Source organism: Takifugu flavidus, chromosome 14 (genome assembly GCF_003711565.1).
Source record: "Takifugu flavidus isolate HTHZ2018 chromosome 14, ASM371156v2, whole genome shotgun sequence".
NCBI lineage: Eukaryota > Metazoa > Chordata > Actinopteri > Tetraodontiformes > Tetraodontidae > Takifugu > Takifugu flavidus.
Window position 1 is genome coordinate 193434 of NC_079533.1, and position 20361 is coordinate 213794.

The 20361-nt window shown below is 46.1% G+C and overlaps 3 protein-coding genes across 23 annotated transcripts in view; 1 reads left to right on the forward strand and 2 right to left on the reverse strand.

Annotated features, from left to right (window-relative positions):
• LOC130537198 (ribonuclease inhibitor-like) overlaps positions 1–7675 on the reverse strand; it is a 180748-nt gene extending 173073 nt beyond the window's left edge. Inside the window, exon 1 of the mRNA XM_057053794.1 lies at positions 7655–7675. The gene's annotated coding sequence lies outside the window, so the exon portion shown is untranslated. The remainder of the gene's footprint in view (positions 1–7654) is intronic.
• Positions 1–20361, forward strand: part of LOC130537196 (ribonuclease inhibitor-like) — a 267517-nt gene that overhangs the window by 68571 nt on the left and 178585 nt on the right. The gene's annotated exons all lie outside the window — the stretch shown is intronic.
• On the reverse strand, positions 406–5400 carry LOC130537204 (protein NLRC3-like). The gene is made up of 4 exons (XM_057053810.1): positions 5277–5400; positions 4894–5006; positions 3706–4793; positions 406–1048 (listed from the first exon to the last, which is right to left on the reverse strand). The coding sequence occupies exons 3-4, from the start codon at positions 4757–4759 to the stop codon at positions 1008–1010; spliced, it is 1095 nt and encodes a 364-aa protein (XP_056909790.1). The 5' UTR covers positions 4760–4793; positions 4894–5006; positions 5277–5400; the 3' UTR covers positions 406–1007.

The following is a 20361-nucleotide window of genomic DNA, read 5'->3' on the forward strand; positions in this document are numbered from 1 at the left end:
GCAGCAAAGATCCAGCTCATTTTGGGCTGTTTGAAGGTTCTCCAGCCTGACTGGGGGGCCCAGAAAAGGCTCCTGAGGTGGCCTTTACTGAGTCCTTCAGGAGGCGAGTCCCTCCACACTGTCCAGTGATTTACCCTAACCCAAACCTTAACCCTAACTCCAACCCTAACCCTAACCCTAATACTAACCCTAACCCTAATGCTAACCTTAACCCTAACCCTAATCGTAATGCTAGCCATAACCCTAATGCTAACCTTAACCCTAATGCTAATGCTAACCCTAACTCCAACCCTAACCCTAATGCTAACCCTAACCTTAACCCTAACCCTAATCGTAATGCTAGCCATAACCCTAATGCTAACCTTAACCCTAATGCTAATGCTAACCCTAACTCCAACCCTCTTCTCTGACTTCAGGAACTCTTGGATCTCCTGATGGACTGACTGATCCTTCATCTCCATCAGACAGTGGAAGATGTTGATGCTTCTGTCTGGGGAGATTTCATCACTGTTCACCTCCTTCAGGTTGTTGAGGACCTTCTGGATGGTTTTTGGGTGGCTGTTCCTCTGATCCAACAGTCCACCCAAGATCCTCTGATTGGACTCCAGAGAGAGACCATGAAGGAAGCGAACAAACAAGTCCAGGTGGCCATTTTCACTTTCAAGAGATTTCATTAGTGCTCTCCTGAGGAAGTCATCAAGAGATGTGGCTGGTTCAGAATATTTTAGGAACTGATTATAACCGCTGTGTCTTTCCTGGTGTAACGGTGGAACATGTAGACGGCAGCCAGAAACTCCTGAACGCTCAGATGAACAAAGCAGTAGACTGATTTCTGGAAGATCACACTCTCTCTCTTGAAGATCTCTGTACAAACTCCTGAGTACACCGACACCTCGGAGACGTCCAGTCCACATCCCTCCAGGTCTTCTGAGTAGAACATGATGTTTCCTTTCTCCAGATGTTCAAACGCCAGCCGACCCAACTTCAGAAGGAGTTCTTTATCAGCCTCAGTCAGTTCCTCTGGTCTCTGCTTTCCTCCATACTTCTGCTTCTTCCTCTTTATCTGAACCCTCAGAAGTGTGAGTAGAGGTCAGTCAGGGTTTGGGGCAGCTCTCCTCTCTGGTCTCTGGTCATCATGTCCTCCAGAACTATAGCAGTGATCCAGCAGAAAACTGGGATCAGACACATGATGTGGAGGCTCCTGGAGGCCTTGATGTGTGAGATGATTCTCTTGGACAGATCTTCATCACTGAACCTCCTCCTGAAGTACTCCTCCTTCTGGGAGTCAGTGAAGCCTCGTACTTCTGTGATCCTGTCAACACACGAGGGAGGAATCTGATGGGCTGCTGCAGGTCTGGAGGTGATCCAGATGAAGCTGAGGGAAGCAGGTTCCCCTGGATGAGGTTCACCAGGAGCACGCCAACGGACGATACTTGTGTGACATCAGAGATGAGCTGATGCTTGTTGAAACCCAGTGAAAACCTGCTTTCATCCAGGCCATCAAAGATGAACAGAAGTTTCCAGACAGTCAGATCTTCTGCTCTGATCTTCTGTAATGTTGGATGGAAAACATGAAGCAGTGAGAGAAGACTGTGCTGCTCATCTCTGATCAAGTTCAGCTCCCTGCATGAGAGCGGAAGCACCAGACTGATGTCTTGGTTCTCCAAACCTTCTGCCCAGTCCAGACTGAACTTCTGCACTGAGAAGGTTTTTCCAACGCCGGCGACACCGTTGGTCAGAACCACTCTGATGTGTCTCTGTTGCTCAGATAAGACTTTGAAGATGTCCTGGCACTTGATTGGAGTGTCCTGGATGTTCTTCTTGGAGGTTCTCTCAAGCTGTCTCACCTCATGTTGTGTGTCCACCTCCTCACTTTGTCCCTCAGTGATGTAGAGCTCAGTGTAGATCTTGTTCAGCAGGGTTCCACTTCCTGCTTCATTAGTTCCTTCAGTCACATGTTCAAATCTTCTCTTCAGACTCATCTTATGACCTCTATCACCTCCTGCAGATCACTTCCTGAACATAAGTAAACCAATGATTTCCATCTATAATAAATCATCAACACAACTACAAATTCATGACATCACAAGTTAAATCTCATATTGAACAGTTTTACTTTGTTTGGGCTTCATTTCAGCATCTCCAGATCTGCTTCCAGATTGTGAACAAGAGGACTCTCCTGGTGGAGCTGACTGGTCCCAGTTTGATAGGATGTGCTCCCCCCTCTCACTATGAAACACATCTCTATTAGTCCTTTGATTTATAGGATGAAAGAACCTGATCAAGACTCAATATTGTTCCAGCATTTATGTCTGAATTCATCTTTCAGTTTAAACCTGATTCTTGTTTCTAATCAACAATATTCACATTAAGTCTGTAACTATATGACTGTCTGAGGTTTAAGTGTTAAACATCTCCAATAATAAACTCACAACCTGCTGCTGTTAATGTGACTAACAGCTGGCACACAAACACATCATCACGCTTTAGTTTTCTTACATTTCCTCTGAACTTCTGAAGTCTATTATTCCTCCATCTTTGGACCGGTCACTCTTCAGGGACACACAGCTGGGCACTGTGGACTCTGCTCTGTCCTCGTCCATCCTGAGGAAACATCAGAAATAGTGATGAGACTGTGATGAAGGTAAATAATCTGTAGAGGTTGGAGTTAAATAATCGCAATTCACTGCATTTTTATCAAACAGGAACATTTCTAATCCATTCTGGATAACAACTGAATCAATAAATCAATGATGTCTCTGTATAATTTTCATGTTTTCAGAGTTTAAGCTGCTTTTTTTTAACTGTTCCCTGCAGTGAGAAAAGAACTGGCCCCTTTTCCAGCCCCTCATCCTGCAGCACTGAATGTGCTCTAAAGTTCTTTCCAGAGCAAACGTCTCTGCACTTGCAGCAACATGTTGTAGTCATGGATCCGGGAGGAGAACCGGATACAGGAAACGCCCCCACTTTGATCCCAAAACCCAACTGGTGGCCAACGGTGGTCCGGCAACGACGGGGACGCTGGTCCATCGGGCCCACAACACTGGTTTTCCACAGGCCAACATGGTGAAAGGACTGTCTTCAGCTCAGCCACTAAATTATCTGGTGCTACATAAACATGCTAGTCAGGACTTTTTAACTTCCCTCATTTGTCGTCTAATCGTTAGGTCACATCTTAGTTATGCTGTTATAGGCCAAGGCTGGCGGGGTCCGGAAACATGATCACCTGACAGGCCTCTGTCACCCCACTGGGTCATGGTTTCCTCTCCTCTCCTCTCTTCTCCTCTCCTCTCCTCCTCCCTCTCCTTCTCCTTCTCCTTTTCCTCTCCTCTCCCCTCTCTTTTCCCCTCCTCTCCTCTTTCCCCCTGGGATTCTGGAAAGCGCCTTGAAACAATTTTGATTGTATAAGATGCTATATAAATAAAGACTGATTTGATTTGATTTGATTTGTTCCCCTCTTCAATTATTTCTAAGATCCAAGTCCTCAAAGATCACTGCTCTATTTAAAATAGATGAAAGAAATGACACCCACTCCTGCATTTCTTTCACAGTGGTTCCACAACATAGAACAATAAACCACTGTGAGAAAACGTGCAACATGAACCAAAATCCTGTTGGTGTCCTGTGATCCTGTGTGGATTTATTTAATTATTTTTAAAGTTGATTGTCTTAAATAATACCAAAATATCCAGCTGTAACCTGGACTGTAGAACATGATGTTTCCTTTCTCCAGATGTTCAAACGCCAGCCGACCCAACTTCAGAAGGAGTTCTTTATCAGCCTCAGTCAGTTCCTCTGGTCTCTGCTTTCCTCCATACTTCTGCTTCTTCCTCTTTATCTGAACCCTCAGGAAGTGTGAGTAGAGGTCAGTCAGGGTTTGGGGCAGCTCTCCTCTCTGGTCTCTGGTCATCATGTCCTCCAGAACTATAGCAGTGATCCAGCAGAAAACTGGGATCAGACACATGATGTGGAGGCTCCTGGAGGCCTTGATGTGTGAGATGATTCTCTTGGACAGATCTTCATCACTGAACCTCCTCCTGAAGTACTCCTCCTTCTGGGAGTCAGTGAAGCCTCGTACTTCTGTGATCCTGTCAACACACGAGGGAGGAATCTGATGGGCTGCTGCAGGTCTGGAGGTGATCCAGATGAGAGCTGAGGGAAGCAGGTTCCCCTGGATGAGGTTCACCAGGAGCACGTCAACGGACGATACTTGTGTGACATCAGAGATGAGCTGATGCTTGTTGAAACCCAGTGAAAACCTGCTTTCATCCAGGCCATCAAAGATGAACAGAAGTTTCCAGACAGTCAGATCTTCTGCTCTGATCTTCTGTAATGTTGGATGGAAAACATGAAGCAGTGAGAGAAGACTGTGCCGCTCATCTCTGATCAAGTTCAGCTCCCTCCATGAGAGCGGAAGCACCAGACTGATGTCTTGGTTCTCCAAACCTTCTGCCCAGTCCAGACTGAACTTCTGCACTGAGAAGGTTTTTCCAACGCCGGCGACACCGTTGGTCAGAACCACTCTGATGTGTCTCTGTTGCTCAGATAAGACTTTGAAGATGTCCTGGCACTTGATTGGAGTGTCCTGGATGTTCTTCTTGGAGGTTCTCTCAAGCTGTCTCACCTCATGTTGTGTGTCCACCTCCTCACTTTGTCCCTCAGTGATGTAGAGCTCAGTGTAGATCTTGTTCAGCAGGGTTCCACTTCCTGCTTCATTAGTTCCTTCAGTCACATGTTCAAATCTTCTCTTCAGACTCATCTTATGACCTCTATCACCTCCTGCAGATCACTTCCTGAACATAAGTAAACCAATGATTTCCATCTATAATAAATCATCAACACAACTACAAATTCATGACATCACAAGTTAAATCTCATATTGAACAGTTTTACTTTGTTTGGGCTTCATTTCAGCATCTCCAGATCTGCTTCCAGATTGTGAACAAGAGGACTCTCCTGGTGGAGCTGCCTGGTCCCAGTTTGATAGGATGTGCTCCCCCCTCTCACTATGAAACACATCTCTATTAGTCCTTTGATTTATAGGATGAAAGAACCTGATCAAGACTCAATATTGTTCCAGCATTTATGTCTGAATTCATCTTTCAGTTTAAACCTGATTCTTGTTTCTAATCAACAATATTCACATTAAGTCTGTAACTATATGACTGTCTGAGGTTTAAGTGTTAAACATCTCCAATAATAAACTCACAACCTGCTGCTGTTAATGTGACTAACAGCTGGCACACAAACACATCATCACGCTTTAGTTTTCTTACATTTCCTCTGAACTTCTGAAGTCTATTATTCCTCCATCTTTGGACCGGTCACTCTTCAGGGACACACAGCTGGGCACTGTGGACTCTGCTCTGTCCTCGTCCATCCTGAGGAAACATCAGAAATAGTGATGAGACTGTGATGAAGGTAAATAATCTGTAGAGGTTGGAGTTAAATAATCGCAATTCACTGCATTTTTATCAAACAGGAACATTTCTAATCCATTCTGGATAACAACTGAATCAATAAATCAATGATGTCTCTGTATAATTTTCATGTTTTCAGAGTTTAAGCTGCTTTTTTTTAACTGTTCCCTGCAGTGAGAAAAGAACTGGCACCTTTTCCAGCCCCTCATCCTGCAGCACTGAATGTGCTCTAAAGTTCTTTCCAGAGCAAACGTCTCTGCACTTGCAGCAACATGTTGTAGTCATGGATCCGGGAGGAGAACCGGATACAGGAAACGCCCCCACTTTGATCCCAAAACCCAACTGGTGGCCAACGGTGGTCCGGCAACGACGGGGACGCTGGTCCATCGGGCCCACAACACTGGTTTTCCACAGGCCAACATGGTGAAAGGACTGTCTTCAGCTCAGCCACTAAATTATCTGGTGCTACATAAACATGCTAGTCAGGACTTTTTAACTTCCCTCATTTGTCGTCTAATCGTTAGGTCACATCTTAGTTATGCTGTTATAGGCCAAGGCTGCCGGGGTCCGGAAACATGATCACCTGACAGGCCTCTGTCACCCCACTGGGTCATGGTTTCCTCTCCTCTCCTCTCTTCTCCTCTCCTCTCCTCCTCCCTCTCCTTCTCCTTCTCCTTTTCCTCTCCTCTCCCCTCTCTTTTCCCCTCCTCTCCTCTTTCCCCCTGGGATTCTGGAAAGCGCCTTGAAACAATTTTGATTGTATAAGATGCTATATAAATAAAGACTGATTTGATTTGATTTGATTTGTTCCCCTCTTCAATTATTTCTAAGATCCAAGTCCTCAAAGATCACTGCTCTATTTAAAATAGATGAAAGAAATGACACCCACTCCTGCATTTCTTTCACAGTGGTTCCACAACATAGAACAATAAACCACTGTGAGAAAACGTGCAACATGAACCAAAATCCTGTTGGTGTCCTGTGATCCTGTGTGGATTTATTTAATTATTTTTAAAGTTGATTGTCTTAAATAATACCAAAATATCCAGCTGTAACCTGGACTGTTGAACAACTCTAATAACTCTAAGAGCTTTTCACCTAAAATGTCGCTCTTCCTGCTTCGTCTGAAGAGAATACTTTCACTTTCACTTTTAACCAACTAAGTCCCCGCGTCCACATATGTGGACATCACATTTTGGGCTAGATTTCCCACAATAATTAATTCTGCTTAACTGGGTCCTGATGGCCACATATGTGGACACTTACATCGCCCCCTAGTGGTGTTAGAAGAGTACTACACCATACTGTGAAAACTCAAAATGGCGGAGAACACGTTCGAAAATTCCGGTAGCAACTCCAAACAAAAACATCGACCAGGTAAGAAGTCCAGTCAAATTTAATGGCTTATTCTTGTTTAGATTTGCATATAAGCATTGTAAGTTTGCTATGGCATGCAAATTTGACAAAGTTTAGTAAAAGTAACGATGTAATATGCTGCTAAACACGATGTCCACATATGTGTACACTGGGACTGAACCCCCATTTTTTTCACTTGTGAAAAAAAAAAGAAAAAAAAAAAAAAGTGAAGCCTCACGAAGCACTGAGGCTTCACCACTTCACCACTTTCCTAACAATTGTGTCGAAAAAGATTCAAAGCTTCGAGACTTCAGTGATGGGGACTCTTGTGGACAACCGAAGCCATAGAAACCTCCGAAGAGCACGACTGAAGCACCGGCACTGTTTCAATCCCATGACGCTAATAAAAGTTCATTGTGTGCTCATCCAGGGGTTTTGTTCATTCATACCAAATAATGATTATATTTCCATTACAATAAAATATGCAGATACTCTAAAGATAAAGATAATGGTTTGTCATTTGTCTTATGTTTGATTTGGAATGATTTTTCACAGAAGCAGAACAGTTATTTGTCCTCACAAACTCATCAACAGCTTCATGGCGTATATATTACTACCATTAAAGCATTCTGGGTGGGTTTAAAGTTCTTTTAGAATCAGTAGCAAAGAGCAGAAAAATAAACTAAACTTCACTTAGAAAGACTATTCAACTATAACTAAAGCCAGACTATAAGAAAGTTAAATAAGACCTCTTCATTTATAATGTATAACGATGTTTTGTGCTAAAACTAAATATAAAGTCTCATTGATTCAAATCTTGATTTTTATCTCCAAACACAACTGTCAATTCTTTTCGATAATGCTCTTCGTTTACTCACCTTGTCGGTCTTCAGTCTTCCTGCTCAGTCTGAAAGGAATACTTTTAAAAACTGGTTTGTTGGGTTCCCAGTTTCTGGGACCGTTGTTGCTGGTGTCTACCTGCAGGGGGCGTGGAGGAGCCGCTCATCAGCCACAGCTGGCCCCGCAGACACACGCACCTGCGGTCTCTCTTCAATCTCCCGTTAGATTTAAGGACAGAACTCCCGTCTGCCAGCGGCGGAGTGTTTTCGTCCTCATCACCAAACCCTGACTTCTGTGGCTTGACTATTTTTGAGAGTTTTCCTCGCGGACTTGTTTTGGACTCTCTCGAGGTCTCTCCGCGTCTCTGTGAACGCGGACCGAACTGTTCTTGTTCACTTTAAAATAAAGACGCTTTTCGGACACCATTCTCCATCATTATTCAACCTGGTTAAATAAATAAGATTTATGATGCTTGACAGATTTTAAAGACTTGTAAAAGCAGCATATTTCTGCAGCCCTGGAGTCCAGGAGGAGCAGCAGAGGTCAGAATGTGTCGGAGCGCGTTTAACTATTGTCTGCAGTTCCACGTGTGTCCACCGGGTGGCGGTAAAGCACCACATGATATTTCTCCTTTTTGGAACTTCTTCAGCTGCGTTGAGCTTTAAATCTTCACCTGTCGCTCCCTTTAAGCTCTAAACTCTGCGGTTCTGTGTGTAGTTTGTTGGATTAAATATTTCTGATGAATTCTGATGAGTGAAACTGTCAATGACCAATAGAAAGTTCGTCCATTTTTCTATTGTGTCACACATTTTCATTATTTATTGTCATTTTAGGGTCTAAACTGGACCAGTTCTGTGAGCTGTTTTGCTTTTTTTGTGCACCAGATGTTCCAGGCAGGTTCCATCATCGGACACAGAGGGAGACAGGTCACGTGACAACAGTCAGCCTTTAGTTCTTTATTACAGGAGGATCTGGTTTATATACAGACACGTATCTGCAAAATACTAAAAAGTATATGAACCCAAAGTACTAAAAAGTCTACATCCACGCACACGCGTGTATTAAGTGTTTATACACACGTGTGCGCGTACGGCCACACTGTATATTCATCTAATAACTGTTAGTTTCTAAAACACCAAAGTAGAGTCACTGAGGCACGGCTTCACCTCCTTTACACCGAGGTTTCCCTGAGCAGGTGTGATGAACTGTTGCAGAAGGAAAAGCATGGAACATGTTAATAACCGGACACAACAACACTCAGGTTTATTGTCTGACGGCATCAGTGTCTCTGGTTGCATCTGTCTGAGGAGCATTGTGAAACCAGGAGCAGTGTAAATGAGGGGGGGGGGGGGGGCAGTGAGTGGATGCTGCATTCATCAAACACACAATAGTCAGAAGAGAAGAAGGAAGAACAGAAGCCCGTGTTCCTCAGTGTTGGTGTGGAGACGCCTGTTTGGAGGAGCAGGAAGCAGGCTGGACTCTTCCAGCTGGCTTTAATGCCACTTCTCTTCTGAGAACCTCCCAGCAGCTTTCTCTCCACCATCTTTTTACGCTGAAGCTTTTTGATCATTTCAGGTCAGATGTTCTTGGACTGAGGTTAAACATGTTTGTTCTTGTGCTCGGAGCGAACCGACGATCCTCTAAAGTCAGGCATCCTAAAGGTGGATGTTTTCTGAGGCCTGGAGGCTTTAAAGTGGCGCTTTTACCCACTTGTCCTCGTTCTGTTGGAAACTTGATCCAAAAACCTTTTCTGGAGCTTCATGTTCTGCTTTTTTGAAGGAATGAAATGGTTTCATCAGCGCTGCCGGGGGCTGAGCAGGCTTCATGAATCTGAAGCTCTGAGATCCTTTAAAGATCTCCTGGAATCAGCAGATGGGGGTTTGATCAAAAACTGTAAGAATCAGTCAAGCTATCAAATCTTGACTCAGTCCAAGCGTGAACCAGTCCATCCAGAGCTGATTATGGCTCGGCCAGGAGGAAAGCACGGCCTGGGGGGGTTCATATGGAGCAGGCACACTCTGGCTCTATTGCTACTGAAAACAGCCCTTCAGCACAGCAGCCTGGAATACAGTTCTGGAGAACACCTGTTCCCAACAGAACCTGTTTAAAACGGGACCAGTAAAGATGCCCGGCGTGACCACGACCACGGGGAGGGGGGGGGGGGGGGGCAGAGACAGGCGGTAACGCCGCTGCCCACCGATTCACCTGGAAACAACAAAAACCCCAGCAGCTTGGACCCAATATGGCAGCGTGTTCCTCAGAAACGCTCCTCAAACTCTCCCCACAGCTTCATTGCTAAACAGGATTTGGGTTTTTTTGTCCGTGCTAAATGGAAAGTGTTTGTCCTTTGGTGGTCCAACAGGACCACGATTTGGATGGATGGATGATTTGATGTTATTGAGAATAAAAACAGCTGAAAATGGAAGCAGAGATGTTTCAGAGCACCAGAGTTCAGAAAGAGTTTCTAATCAAACACCGCCTGTTCGGAATGATGAATGGATGAATTTTTATTTAATTTAGACTAATTTAGACTAATTTTAACATCCTTTATGCCAGTTCCATAGAGCGTGCACGCACACACACACACTAGCAAAGATGATATCCAAACAGCCGAATAAATGGGAGTCAAAAGAAATCATTTAAAGCTCATATGTCAGAGTCAAGGTCGAGGGTTTTCTATGGCCCCCGGGATGATATTGATTTATTATTAGAACCGGCCCACAGGCCGCAGATGGTTACACAGGCCAATACTACATTTCCCACAATGCAACGGTGACAGTCTGAGCGGGAGGTGGCTTCATTTAATTATTTATCAGTAGTCATTAGCATAACAGCAAAAGTTAACTTTCAGAAACTCCCCGCGTTATATGTGTCAACTCCCCTCGTTATATGTGTCAACTCCCCTCGTTATATGTGTCGACTCCCCTCGTTATATGTGTCGACTCCCCTCGTTATATATGTCAACTCCCCTCGTTATACGTGTCAACTCCCCTCGTTATATATGTCAACTCCCCTTGTTATATATGTCAACTCCCCTCGTTATATATGTCAACTCCCCTCGTTATACGTGTCAACTCCCCTCGTTATATGTGTCAACTCCCCTCGTTATATATGTCAACTCCCCTCGTATATATGTCAACTCCCCACGTTATATATGTCGACTCCCCTTGTTATATATGTCGACTCCCCTCGTTATATGTGTCAACTCCCCTCGTTATATGTGTCGACTCCCCTCGTTATATGTGTCAACTCCCCTCGTTATATATGTCAACTTGCTCTTCATCTTCTCCACCATCATCTCCCTCTTTTAGTTGGCTGCACAGGTGAAGGTTACAGGTGTCTGACGAGCGCTCCTGGGGGGGCGTATAGCTCCCAGACCACGCCGTGCTATTAGCAGTATAATGCTAACGTGTCGTAAAAAGGGCTTAATAACAGGGCTGGGGGATTGAAGGACACACTGCCCGGCAGCACCAGGAAAAGCAAATGTCTGTACGATCTTCCCAGTCCTCAATATGGGTGCGAGCAGACTGCTGCTAGGCATTGTGGGTACTGGGCGAGAAGGCCAGGGGGTTAAAAGACGTGATTATCCTTATTAAGGTTGGACAGGGGCCAGAAACTTGAATTTCTGTGGCGAGATGAAAGTGAGTCTGTTTTTCTATTTCCATCGTGAGGTGAGCGTTCTGGCCGGTTACTGTGAAAACTTGCACGCTCACATGCACGCTCACACGGAGCCACGCTGACACTCTCAACATCTGTTGGAGAGAGATCCATTGGTTTCCCGCTCCTCGGCTATAACCTCTACTGACCTGTGGCAACATTTAAACCCACAGTTTAAATATTTGCTCGGTAAATAAGTGACCCTGATTTGAAAGTTGCTGTGGAAATGTCACGTGTGCGCTTACTGCCCCCTAGTGGCGGCCTGAGGCACTGAGCAGTACCTTGGTATTTATATCTCAGAGTGAGACTTTAATGTGTGTGTGTGTGTGTGCGTGTGTGTGTGTGTGATGGTTTAGGCTCGCATGGCTTTGGACAAAGGAGCCCAAGCTGTCATCTTCGACGTCAGCGATGATGCCGACGCTGCCGCTGAGGTGAGTGTGGAGGGTTGGCCGGAAGCACCTCTGGAGCAGAGCTCTGAACAGAAGCATCACATCCGTGTCTGTCTGTGGTCCTCCTCTTGGTTCCGACACCATCCACGTGGCCCAGCTGCGGGAGGCCGACTCCCTCCCCCGGCCCGTCGTGATGGTGGAGTCTGACGATGCGGAGGAGCTGATGGCTCTGGTCAACAAGAACGAGGAGGCCGTCGTTCGGATCGAGATCATGGTGAATCCACCACGATGGGTAATTAGAACCCAGCAAACGCGTCACCTGTGTGTTCCCGTGCTGTGTATGGCCACTGTACTTCTCCACTTGCCTTTGTAGCCGCACTACGACATGGGCATCGTCCTCACCATCGTCCTGGCCGTCCTCACCATTGTCCTCATCTTCGCTCTACGTTACAAGTGCAGGTCCAGCAGAACCTGGGTGAGTCCAAGTCACATTCCTTTGCACCATCAGTCCACCCGGAGTTATTAGATGGATCCGGTCAAAGTGTTCTGCCCTGTGGGTTCAGGACTCGGTTCACCAACAGACCAGGCAGGCCATCAGCCGCCTGGAGACTAAAACCTACAACTCTCAGGGCTGCTCAGGCCCCCATCACCAGCGGGCCCCCTGGGGGTCCGCCAGCAGCTCCAACTCAAGTCCGGTCTGCGCTATCTGCCTGGAGGAGTTCCAGGACGGCCAGGTGAGAGAGGTGATGCTGTTACAATCCCAGTTATGTTGTTTAGTTTGCTTTTACTGTGCGCTCTGCGCACCTTTGCGCGTTTGGTTCCGTTTTGTCCCGCCCCCGTGTTTTGTGTTTCTCTGTTTCAATAGGTGCTGCGCCATGGTCTGTGATTGGCTGGTTCGAGATTGGCGTCCTTTTAAAAACCTTGGGGTGCCACCCAACGAATCCTTCTTGCTCCGTTTTCGTCCTGTTCCGTGACTTGCCACGTCAGCGCTACCAGTTCCCACTTCGTTTTGTGACCCGCAGCCCGTCGGTTGCAGTTCGCCTGCTTCTGTGGAGAAGCCACTTTCGTCTATTTTTGGAATGTTTGCCATGCAACGTGCCTTTAACCATTGATTAGACCTATATACTTTAAGTGCTCACTTATTTTTTGTATTACTCCCCACCTTTTGCCATTAAATCTATATTTCACTTATTGTACTGGCGTTATTCCTCGTGCCACCTTCACTTTTCCCTGGTTCACAATTCCATACCCTAGACTGGAACGTGACAATGCTAGACTAAAGCCCCTGTAGATGCTCCTGTCTTCACCTCTCTCCTTGTTGTGCCAGCACTTGAGGATTATATCGTGCGCTCATGAGTTCCATAAAGACTGCGTGGACCCCTGGCTGCTGCAGCACCGCACCTGCCCCCTCTGCATGCACAACATCATGGGTGTGTTCCTTTGATTTCTAATTCATGTCTGCAGCTCTGCCGTTAGCTCCTGCAGCATTGGGTACATCTTGTCTGTGGTTGCCTCCCCCAGGGACCGAGCGGCAGGCCCAGAGGTTCAGACTGCAGCAGAGTTCCGAGCAAAGCCAGGGGTTTCTCCACCATCATCCTGACAGTGGCCCGAGGAACCAGCACTTCCCTCAGCATGCTGTCCCCTTCTCTCTAAGGCCCCAGTATCCTTGTGGACCTTCTGGACCCTATCCTGATCTGGGCCACTACAATGGCTCTTCTCCAAGGGATGACCAAACTCTTTAATTCCTGGCTAGCAGACCGTTCGGCTCAAGCTGTGGGTATCATCGACCCGCAGAGGGTCCCGGGAGGCCCCAGATGTTTGGAGGTAACTGCAGGACCTCTTCCCACCACTACGCCCCACGTCGGTCCTGCCACACCTATCGATCGTCCTGTCCCGCCCAGCGCAGTGCGTCCAGCTCAAGGCTCTACCACGGACCTTCAGTGGGGCCCCAGCCCCGTAGGACGCTGGGCCATGGCCGACAGGGGGAGGGAGCTGCTCAGGTGGCAGCTACCACACAGAACGCAGTGGGTACCTGGCTGATGGGCCAGCGAGTGACTCCAGCTCAGGGCCGTGTCACGGTTCCTCCAGTGACTCGTATCTCTGCAGGGGGTCTATGGTAGCTGGTACTGCTACACATTCTTTCATTTTGAACAACAGGACAAGTGTCTGAGCAGCAACATCCCCCATATCATCCCATTACAGCTCAGCTTTTAATACCATTGTTCCCAACACAAGCTGGTTCTGTCCATAAACGCAAACTGGTCCTCCAAATCTTGCACAAGGGCTATATTTTTAAGCTCTGTCCCCAGCGAGTTCAGAACTGAAGAAGTCTTCTGGATAGAAGGAGAATCATCATCAGAAAAACATTCCAGTTGACAGAGAAAACTACCGTGAATAGACAGATAGAAACGATGTGTGGGATCAAAGCATATAGACTTTGTTCAGAGTCAAAACATGAAAGAAACACCGAAGCCATTTTGAAAGACATATATGAAGACATCAAGGTCAAGATGGATGAAATAATCTTGGCATGAAAGACAAAGGTATAGTCAACAAAGTTCCCCTGCTCGATATACTAACAACTAACAAACTGTGCAACATTGGCTGATGAGCTGTCGTACAGAGCAGAAATGGGTGTCTCTTTTAATAAACACAAACGTGAGGAATCCTCAAAATCAGGTGACTACACCATAAGAGAAGCCAAATCCATGTTTTTCACGCTGGTCTGATTCATTTATAGAAAAGTTTAAAGCAGACTGGTTTTACCTCACAATCAGAGAACAGCACCAGTCTAGCTACCAGCACGGGGGAGGACGGTAGGGTGGTGAGCAAAAAGAGGAAGGTCAGCTTTGAGGGCAGGCGAACGGCAGCACACAGTATGGTCTGCAGAGAACCCACTACTGGAGTGGGACCGAAGGATGTGTCAAACCGGGGCAGAAAAAGAAAGGCCCAGTCATACCAAGAAGCTCTCAGGAAGAGACAGAAGACTGAATCAGTGACGGTTCCCCACAATGTGTTCTCTTTTCCTGAGCTGCAGCCATCAACCACAGCAAAGCCCAAGCATGTCTTGGAGGCCATCAGCAGAGGTGAGCTTATTGTGGAGGGTGTCTTTGTGTGTGTGTTTGTGTGCACTACAGCTGTAGAGGCCAAATAGACGAAGGCCTGGCTAAGGTAATAATGCTGGCTATCGTGTTATGGTGGACCACCTCCCACCGTTTCAGAGCTCGGTCTGATAATATCTTTGGATGTTCTTTAACTCTTCTTTCTGTCCATCAGGAATTCCTGAGGCAGCTGGTGGAAGCTGCAATTCAAATCCATAAGGCAGGCATCTTCCACCGCGATCTAAAACCAGAAAACATTCTCATCCAATTCTATGATGCTTGGCTCACTCCTCGAGTGCGCATCATTGACTTTGGTTGTGGCCCTTTTGTGACGCCGGGATATCGCAGCTACGCCGGTACGGCTGAACTCATGGTGACGTCTGATTTGGAGCTTTTCAGTGGACACTTTAATTCCAAACCTTTTTCTTTCCTCACAGGAACCTTTTGCTTTAGGCCTCCAGAGTTTAACCACCAGGGAACCTATAAAGCTGGCCCGACCACCGTCTGGCGACTTGGCTCCATCTTCCTGGAACTACTTAGTGAAAATACGGACTTGTTCACAACAGGGATGCAGCACTGCGAAGATTTCCTCACCCAGACTATAAAGAAGTTAAAAGTGTCTGAAGGTAAAGAGATGCTGCTGCTTGTATTCTTTATTAATATTTTGCAATTGTCTGAACTTGTAATTAATGAATGCAGCTTTCGTTCTAAAGGTCACTTTTCTCTCCGTCTACTCTCTTCAGACTGTAAGAAGTTTTTGAAGAGCTGTTTCCTATTCAACCTGGATCAGCGTATTACCCTGGAACAGATGTGGTGCCACCCGTGGTTCTGTTCAGGTGTCCTGCCAGAAGCGCAGCCCTGAGGTCATTTGACAGCCGATGTCCCTCTATTTTACTGTAATTTTCAGGAAATGTGAACCTTACAATCATATGTAACCCTTTATCACTACTGCCTAAATATACATCCTATTATTCTACATGTCACAATACCTGAGAAAATGACTGGTGTCTGGTCTCTGCTTTGTTTCTAGGTAACTATTTTTATTATACACCCAGCCCAGATGGGCCAACCTGGGGACCGTGTGGTGGACTTGGGCCTGGGTGTATGCAGGTGTCAAACTCTGGTCTGTGGGCCAAATTTGGCCCGCAATGTAATTAGATTTGGCTCGTGAAGCCATACTAATTGACTATTAAGAGCTGGCCCACCAGTATTATCCCTTAAAGCGCATGTGTTAATACTACAACTACCAGAATGCTATGCTAGTGTTTTGCTGTGAAAATCCACAGTCCACCTGAGCTGGTGGTGGTAATGCACCAGTATGTGGCTTGCTAACCACCAAGAGAGGTAGTAGTCATAGCGACCTTATATGCTAATGCTAATTCTGGCACTCCTCTGAAAAATGTTAAATGGAAAGGCAGAAAACAGCCATGAGGCCCTGAGCACCAGAGTAATAGAGGCCAGGGTCTACCATACCAGACCTGACCCCAGGTGCAGACTGTGTGGAGACGCCCCTGAGACAGTCCAGCACATCACCGCAGGGTACAAGATGTTAGCAGGCAAGGCATACATGGAGCGGCATAACCAGGTGGCTGGCATAGTGTACAGGAACATCTGCACTGAGTATGGACTGGAGTTCCCAGGGTCCAGGTGGGAGACACCCCCGAAAGTGCTGGAGAACAAGCAGGCCAAGATCCTGTGGGATTTACAGATCCAGACTGACAAGATGGTGGTGATTAAACACCAGAAGACAGTGGTGGTGATAGATGTAGCAATCCCAAGTGATAGCAACATCAGGAAGGAGGAACAGGAGAAGCCAGAGAAGTACCAAGGGCTGAAGGAGGAGATGGAGAGAATGTGGGGGGTGAAGGCAACAGAGTAGACAACTGAGTAGATGGGTCCAACAGATACCAGGAACCACATCAGAGATCTCTGTCCAGAAGAGCTCACTCCTAGGAACAGCTAAGATCCTGCGCAGAACCCTCAGACTCCCAGGCCTCTGGTAGAGGACCCGAGTCTGAAGGAAGGAGGCACCACCCAGGAGGGCGAGGAAGAGATTTATCTTTCCTCCCCTGTTTTATCATCAGTTAATTAAAAGCCCCAAATCTTTGACTGGGGGACTTTGCTCTCTTTTCTCTTTTTGCCCGGGACTGAACCCTAATACCTGGCAGCGGGGACCTCGGCCTCCACACTCTCCTAGCAATCCGATCAGTAGGCCTGTGCAATAAAGTTTTAAACCAAACCTAACCCTAGCACCCACCCATCTCTATGCATCTACCAACATAGAAGGCAATTCAGGTTGCGTCCCAGACCCACATACCTCCGCCTTTCCCCCACAACCACATATCATACCCTTCATCTCTACCTTTTCACAAAGAACTACAGCCTTACAGTGCACTATGAAATAAAAAAAATTCTTCACCATACTTTACCAAAATCCAGCCTTCCACAACCATAATATAATCTCAGCAACACCTCTACAATATAGCGGGAGGTCGATTTGGCACCCCCTAGTCCGGCACTTCCAGGAACACCCAGTCAGCCACCTCACAATTTCGGGCCTCCAAAACAACAACTGCTGGATGAGGGAACAGAGGAAGAGAGTGGAGAGGATATGGATTGTCAAACTGGACAATCCATGTGAAGAGAGTGGTGAGGACAGTGGCAGGAGCATGGCTCCACCACGCCCCCTGCAGGAAAAAAACAAACAACCTGGAATCCTGGAGCCCAACACATTGCAAAGAAGTGCTGCTTATCCCGAGCTGAAAATATCAGCAGAGATCCCTCACACCCCCATCGTGGATTTTTTTTCTCACTGGCCTCTGGGAAGAGGTTCCGAACCATCTGGTGCAGGACTACCAGGTTCTGTAGCAGCTTTGTCCCCCAGGCTAATTCAGACTTTTGAATTGGAAACCAATCCAATAGGAGTATCTTGTCTGACTATTGATCCGACTGAAAAATTCAGGTATTGTACAGTTTTTATAGACTATTAATCTGACCTGCACATTTTGCATCTCCTGGTTTTGTACAGTTTTATATTTGTGCAGATACTTTGTACAGTGTAGTATACATTCCAATATTAATTTTGTACATTACATATTTAATCACCATGCTTAGCCGATGTCTAATATCTAAAAATCTTCCTAAAGGGCATTTAGAGAACTTTTAATATTGGCCACATTGTGGTGAAATCTGTTGAATATACATTAAGATTACATCCAGATTTTCCTGTAAAAGCAGACTGATCCATGAGACATGCATGTGTCAAAGATCAAAGGATCTGTTTGCTCATTGCTCAACATTCCACATTTGAAAATGGAACAGCACCAAATTTGACCCTGATCCAATTTTAGCCATAAAAGGAGCCATCTTCAATGAAAAACATAGAAGAAAATATTCTAAAACTCAATATACGCTATCGTTTATAGTTTAGTGCAAAAAGAAAATGAATGCTATTAATGCCAAAGCACCAATTGTGCATATTGTCCTCACCCATTTACCCAGATTGGTAATAAACCAAAATAAAGAGATAGTCCTGAGCAAGGAAACAACCTGGTAGGTGGTCTGCTGCATGTGTTCTCATTACCTAAACCTCCACATCGAAGGATGGAGGAAGCAGAGCCATTACGTTAGGCATTTCACAGATTTATTAAATGTATACTGTAGCCAGACAACAAAATTATCCGTGGTATTCTATAATAACAAAGATGTTCTCTAAAGTAATTTAATCTACAAAAATACTTAAATCACCCAAAATACTAACAGGTTTTACTCTACCCATTTGTGCCTTTTTATATTAATCTGAAATACAAGTTCAAATTTGGTCAAAGTTGGAGTCCCAATTGTACATAAAAATTAATCCTGTGTGTTTTCCTTTTCTTTTTGATTAAAATTCTACCCAAACTAAAAATCAATCAATCAATCAATCAGTCTTTATTTATATAGCGTCTTATACAATCAAAATTGTTTCAAGGCGCTTTCCAGAATCCCAGGGCCTGACCCCAGACAAGCAACAGTGGCAAGGAAAAACTCCCCTTTAACAGGAAGAAACCTTGAGCAGGACCAGGCTCATGTAGGGGGACCCTCCTGGTGATGGCCGGCTGGGTAAAGAGAGAGGAGAAGGGGGAGGACAGGTAGAGGATAGGATAGGTAGGAGAGGAGAGGAGAGGGGTAGAGGAGAGGAGAAGTAGAGTGAAGGGGAGGTAGAGGAGAGGAGAAGGAGAAGGAGGAGGAGGGGAAAGAGGAGAGGAGAGGAAAGGAGAAGGAGAAGGAGGGGGAGAGGAGAGGAGAGGGGTAGAGGAGAGGAGAAGGAGAAGGAGGGGGAGAGGAGAGGAGAGGAGAGGAGAGGGGTAGAGGAGAGGAGAAGTAGAGTGAAGGGGAGGTAGAGGAGAGGAGAAGGAGAAGGAGGAGGAGGGGAAAGAGGAGAGGAGAGGAAAGGAGAAGGAGAAGGAGGGGGAGAGGAGAGGAGAGGAGAGGAGAGGAGAGGAGAGGAGAGGAGAGGGAGACGAGAGGCACAGAGCACAGAAACACACACAAAAAATATGATATACAATCACTTCAGCGGGGCCGGAGGTCATTATGCAGCTCCGAGGGCGGCGATACCTGTAAATAAATAGGGGGGGAAGAAGCAGAAAAACTACACAAGAATCAGCATAACTAGTCTGCTTGATGAGGAGAGGAAAGGAGAGGAAAGGAGAGGAGAGGAGAGGAAACCATGACCCAGTGGAGTGACAGAGGCCTGTCAGGTGATCATGTCCGGACCCCGGCAGCCTTGGCCTATAACAGCATAACTAAGATGTGACCTAACGATTAGACGACCCCCTAAGTATGATAATTTGTCTGTCTATGATAGTAACTGGAACTACTGAATTAGTAACAATAAGCTTTTTCAAAGAGGTAGGTTTTGAGTCTGATCTTAAGCGATGGAGTCAGCCTCCCGTACCTGGACAGGGAGCTGGTTCCATAGCAGGGGGGCCTGGTAGCTAAATGCTCGGCCCCCCCATTCTACTCCTGGAAACCACAAGTAGACCAGCATTCTGAGAGCGGAGCGGTCTATTGGGCTGATAAGGTGTCACTAGCTCCTCCAGGTAGGATGGAGCTAGGCCTCTGAGGACCTTGTAGGTCAAGAGAAGGGTTTTAAAAATTATTCTAAATTTAACGGGCAGCCAATGAAGCGACGCCAGTACAGGAGTAATATGATCTCTTTTGTCAATACCTGTCAGAACTCTGGCTGCAGCATTTTGGATCAGCTGGAGGCTTCTTAAAGAGTTGTTTGGATACCCTGATAATAAAGAGTTACAATAGTCCAGCCTGGAAGTAACAAATGCATGGACTAACTTTTCAGCATCATGGTGGGTCAGTAGCTTCCTGATCTTTGAGATGTTCCTCAAGTGAAAAAGGCACTTCTAGAGACTAATTTAATGTGTAAGTTGAAGGAGAGATTTTGATCAAAAGTTACTCCTAGATTCCTCACAGAGAGACTAGATGTTAGTGAGATACCATCTAGAGTGATCATGTGATCTAATCTATCCCAGAGAGGTTCAGGACCAAACACCATGACCTCAGTTTTTCCTGGGTTAAGGAGGAGGACATTTGAAGACA

Coding starts and splice junctions, on each gene's coding strand:
- LOC130537204 (XM_057053810.1), bottom strand. CDS start 4,759: ATGAGTCTGAAGAGAAGATTTGAACATGTGACTGAAGGAACTAATGAA. Junction 1,049..3,705: donor AGGAAACATCATGTTCTACA/GTCCAGGTTACA, acceptor AAGAGGAAGAAG/CAGAAGTATGGAGGAAAGCA.